Source organism: Cetorhinus maximus, chromosome 28 (assembly GCF_964194155.1).
Source record: "Cetorhinus maximus chromosome 28, sCetMax3.hap1.1, whole genome shotgun sequence".
Taxonomy (NCBI): domain Eukaryota; kingdom Metazoa; phylum Chordata; class Chondrichthyes; order Lamniformes; family Cetorhinidae; genus Cetorhinus; species Cetorhinus maximus.
The window spans coordinates 6611464-6616097 of record NC_135906.1 but is presented as its reverse complement, the minus strand read 5'-3'; the positions used below and the strand labels follow the sequence as shown (position 1 = coordinate 6616097).

General features: G+C 44.9%; 1 protein-coding gene across 1 annotated transcript; it reads right to left on the bottom strand.

Moving 5' to 3' along the window:
• Positions 1–2251: 2251 nt before the first annotated feature.
• LOC144668748 (zona pellucida sperm-binding protein 3-like) lies at positions 2252–3893 on the bottom strand. Its single transcript, XM_078531080.1, has 8 exons — positions 3712–3893; positions 3521–3624; positions 3253–3430; positions 3040–3166; positions 2871–2959; positions 2728–2780; positions 2453–2587; positions 2252–2373 (listed from the first exon to the last, which is right to left on the bottom strand). Exons 1-8 carry the CDS (start codon positions 3825–3827, stop codon positions 2252–2254), a joined length of 924 nt encoding a protein of 307 aa, XP_078387206.1. The 5' UTR covers positions 3828–3893.
• Between the last annotated feature and the right edge of the window lie 741 nt (positions 3894–4634).

The following is a 4634-nucleotide window of genomic DNA, read 5'->3' as shown; positions in this document are numbered from 1 at the left end:
AAGTCATGTGATTGTACAGACGAATGTGTCCTAACTGCGGGTAATCCTGGGGTTGACGCTTTCTCGTTGTGGTCCTGGCTCAAGCATGTAGTTTCTAAAGGAGTTGATTACATAAATCCCTTTCCAATGACTGCATCCCTCTTACTGGTAACTACCTAAGGCTGAGCCAGACTTCAAGTAACCCAGAAGAGGAAATAATTCCCCCATCGCTACCCTACCAAATCCTTGGAACAGTTTAAACAGCTCAATCAGATCAGCCGTCAATCTTGAAAATCAGGAAAGTTAAACATTGAGCAAAATGAAGTCTTTGGATAAAAACAATCAGTATTGAAACTCAGAGAACAGAAGTGTCATTTGATGTTTGGTTCCCAAAAGTCCAGATTGAAATCCAGATGTGTGTGTACCCAAGTTTCTAGAAAACTGAAGCATCACATCCCTCCCTTTGAGAGTCCAATATTCCAACAATTTTCATTACGCTAGTTTATAATGATTGTTTGAATTCTCTCACATCTTTGTTCCTCCACCATTCAGACAAAAACGTAATTTTCCCTTGCTTGGTTCCAGAGCGGTTGACCTTACTCGCCTGCACGGAATGACATTTGCCATTGTTTGGCCCACTCACTCAATCTCATTTGTGTCCCTATTCCTCTCGGATTGATGATTAACATCACCTGCAAACTTGTGCGAATAGACAGTTGGATATTTAAGTCACGGGTGAAGTTCAAGCACCAGATCAGACCCCTGGGAACCAACATATGCCACATCCTGATGGTCTGATGATGCTCTCAATCACCATTTTCATTTTTCCTCCATTCTGGATGTGAAAGATTATTGAATGCCCTCTGGAAGTCCATACACACTCATTCATGAACCTTAATAATTTGACAGTTTAGCCCCATATAGTTAATATTTAATTTCATATTTCAGGTCTTTTGGTTGTGTAACTATTACTTTTCATAAAATTCCATCTTACATTTTTAAAAATCTTCTCCCAGGATGTGGGCATCACTGGCAAGGCCAGCACTTGTCCTTGAGCTGAGTAACTTGCCAGGCTATTGCAAAATGCAGTTTAGTGTTAACCACACTGCTGTGGGTGTGGAGTCACACACAGACCAGGTAAGGAGGGGAGATACCCTTTCCTCGAAGGCATTAGTTAACCAGATGGGTTTTTAATATTCCAGATTTATTATTTGACCTTAATTTCCACCACCTATAGCAAGAGCATTAGCTTGGACCTCTAGATGACAGGTCCAGTGATATCAACACTAGGGAACCATCAAATGCCCAAAAGTATAAAGGATCCCTGGGGTGGAAAGGAGGATTTTCAAAGCAGTATTAAATTAGTAGGACTTCAGCTGTTTAATTCATGTACAGAAAGATTGTATTAAGATGGGAAAGCTGGTGCACTTGAAAATTAATTACCTCCCAGTTATTAGCAGTTAATGTTTCTCTCAGACCATGTTACAAAACTATGCTAGCTCTCACGCCACCTTCTGTGGTTGATCTGCAGGTTCACTATTCCCACAATACACAAGCTTTAGTTCATAGTTTGCTCAGTGAGAATGAGTTATCACTACCCAAAAATTAGCTTTTAAGAGCAGCAGCTCAAGTGTCAAAAAAAGTCTAATGGGTGATGAAACTAAAATAATGGTTGCAGTTGTGACCTCATAACCACTGATGACAGCAAACCTCAAACATTCCAATACAGTGAGTCCCCTCTCCAGGGGGTGAACATCAGCATGGAAGAGAATGAGGCAGCCTGAGTAAACACCCACAGCAGCCAGGCTCAGGAGCAGGTCCACAAGGAGGCCCCAGACCTGCTCACACCCCCCTGCCCCACACCTGGTAGTTAAAGTTAAGGAGCCAGGGTTCTGACGTAGGCAGAAAAATGAGCAGTAGCCCAAAGGAGTGAAAGTTAGTGCTTCTCTCTGCCTTCAGTAAACCCATCATTCGGGAGATAAGAGCAAAATACTGCAGAAGATAGAAATGAGAAACAAAAAGAAAAACTGAAGAGAATCATCTGGACTCAAAACATGAACCCTATTTCACTCCACAGATGCTGGCAGAGCTGCTGAGTTTTTCCAACAGCTTTTGTTTTTCTTTTTGTTTCATCATTCCGGAGGCCTAGTTCTGTGCTTGGATACACCGAAGCCGGCCAATAGTTCCATGGAGATATTGAACGTGTTGAGGATGGAGACAAATCAACACCCAGACAGAAGATCAAGGAATCACTACTTTATTGATCATTTGGTCACTGGTTGACCAGAGTTTGCTTGTGTTTCCTGTACAGGAACAAGGCCAGCAATGAAGCAGAGATCAGAGAGACAGCTGTCACAGTCAGGGCCACGATCAGGACCACCTCAGACTCCACACCTACAAAGCAATGAGAAACCAATGGTTAGTGAAGGAAACACGGAGGGGGAAAATGGAAACCAGCAGTCGGCCAACTCACCACCTGGAGACCTCTCCTGCATCCTTCGCTCAGCCTCATTCAGGGACTCTGTTGCCAGCTTGGTCACATCAGTATCCAGAATGAGCAGGGGTCCAAGTGAGGCCTCACCCTCCCACTTCAATCCAGCTTCACTCTCTGCAACATCAAACATTTCAGTTAGTGAGGGGAAAGTGGGACATCCAACATCTAGAGGATCAATGTCCTACCAGCTTCAGGTACAAGATCTCTCCTTCCTCTGGGACCAAACCACAACTCCCTTGTGGCACCACAGTTACCCACATGGCAACAGGCACAAATGTCAGTGCTCCATGCCTCCAGTGGGGTCCAGCTAAACAAGAGAAACAGCCCATCAACCAGGTTGTGCATCACAACCCCACACAACACATCCCTGAGGGAGAGAGAGAGAGAGGGAACTTACACATTCTGCAACTTCTGGAAAGTACAAGCTTTGTTCCTGGAATCCCTCTGATCAACTGGAGCAACTTTCAGGTGACAGGTGATGAAAATCTGAGGGACACATTCAACACAAGTCATGATTCAGTGACTCCCTCCCAACATGGAGACCCCAATGATCAGCTTCCTCTTACCAAGGAACGGTCATCTCCAAGGAAACGGAACGCATCCAGGTCAAACCGGAGCTTGTCCAGCTCCCGCTCGTCTCTTGGCAACACAAAGGTTGAAAAGGAGTCCTCAGCTTTGCTGTCCAGGAGGCAACTGAAGAAAGATTAAAAAGAGACAGGAAGTGAATCAAGTGAAGCCATTGAGATGGGACCAGCTGGAGAAAGCAGACAGATCCTTACCCATTGTGGTCAATGATGCTGTATCTCGGGGTGGAATCCTTGTCTGGGCTCAATGTAGCTACACAGCGGTCAATGTAGAGCTTCAGGGGCATGTGGTTGGTCATTGAAACAGAGGCCTCAATGTGAATGAGCTCACCCAGGTAGTAGACAGTCGAAGTACGCTCTGTAAGCCAGTCACCTGAAGTACAAGAGGACAAGGGTTAGAGACAGTGGCTGTAACTCCCAGTGAGTGACTAGAGGAAATCACTCCCCTCCGCCCATCACATACCATTCATTAGGCGCAGAGAGAATGACAGATGCCCTTCTCCAGACTTGGTGGAGATGAATGGGATCCAGGTGGGCTTGATGGGGTCACTGCTCACGTTGCCCTTCCTGGAAAGGCAGGGGAGTCATTTTAGGACAACTTCAGAGACCACCAGCAGCTGTAGATCTTATTGACAATCGAGTAAAGATTCTCACCTAAAATAACGACACTCAATGGGAACGACAGCTCCATTCGTTCTCACAATGACAGATCCATGATACTCTGGGGTGTGGTTCAGGTGGGTGGTGTAGATGAGGAAATCTCCAACCATCTGAAAGAATCAGGTTAAGGAATGAAGAACTGATCTGAAATGAGAATGTTCTCCACAGGGGTTAACAATGAAGTCATCCCATCCCCTGGAAACAATTCTGAGGGGGATTGACAGGGTCAGTGTGAAGAGGCTGCCTTCCCCCCAACTGGAGAGACTTGACTATTGGGGCGTTCATCTCAGGTCAGGGGTCAGTCATTTAAGATTGTGACAGGGAATTACTTCATCCAGCAGATCATGTACCTTAGGAATTCTGTACTCCAGAGATCTGGGAATGCTCAGTCATTGGACACATTCAAGGCAGATGGATTTATTTTGGGGCTTTAAGGGAATCTAAGAATATATGTTAAGAGGACAGGAACATGGAGGTTGTGTAGAAGATCAGCCAGGATCCTAATGATTGGGGAACAGGCTTGAGGGGCCATGTGACCTCATCTGGTTATTTGTTGCTATGCAACCTCAGCCCTTTATCCAAAGAGTGAGATCATCAGAACAAGACCAGGATCCATGAATAGGAAAGGGAGTCAACAAAAGGACAGCTTCAGTTAACAGTAAAAGGAGCCACAATTGGACAGTAATATGGAGCATGGAAATAGAACAGTTTGAAACTAGGGCCCCATTTATTCCAATGACAGGAAAAGTGGGAAGTGTGGAGTTCCTCTTTAGTGCAATAAATTTCAATTCCCATTTCATTTTCTTCATTTAAGACACAACTCAATTGGATTAAACCGGACTGAAACCGAAGCCTCCAGTTGGATCGATCTGAATGAGGGGAAGAGAGCCGAAAATCCTCAAAACAACAAAAGGCAA

What these genes read in the sequence shown, in the direction of transcription:
- LOC144668748 (XM_078531080.1), bottom strand. Translation starts at nt 3,827, where the DNA reads ATGGTTGGAGATTTCCTCATCTACACCACCCACCTGAACCACACCCCA. An exon ending in ATTGAGTGTCGTTATTTTAG is followed by an intron (nt 3,625 to 3,711) that starts GTGAGAATCTTT and finishes CTGCCTTTCCAG; the next exon opens with GAAGGGCAACGTGAGCAGTG. An exon ending in TTGTGCCTGTTGCCATGTGG is followed by an intron (nt 2,588 to 2,727) that starts GTAACTGTGGTG and finishes TTGATGTTGCAG; the next exon opens with AGAGTGAAGCTGGATTGAAG.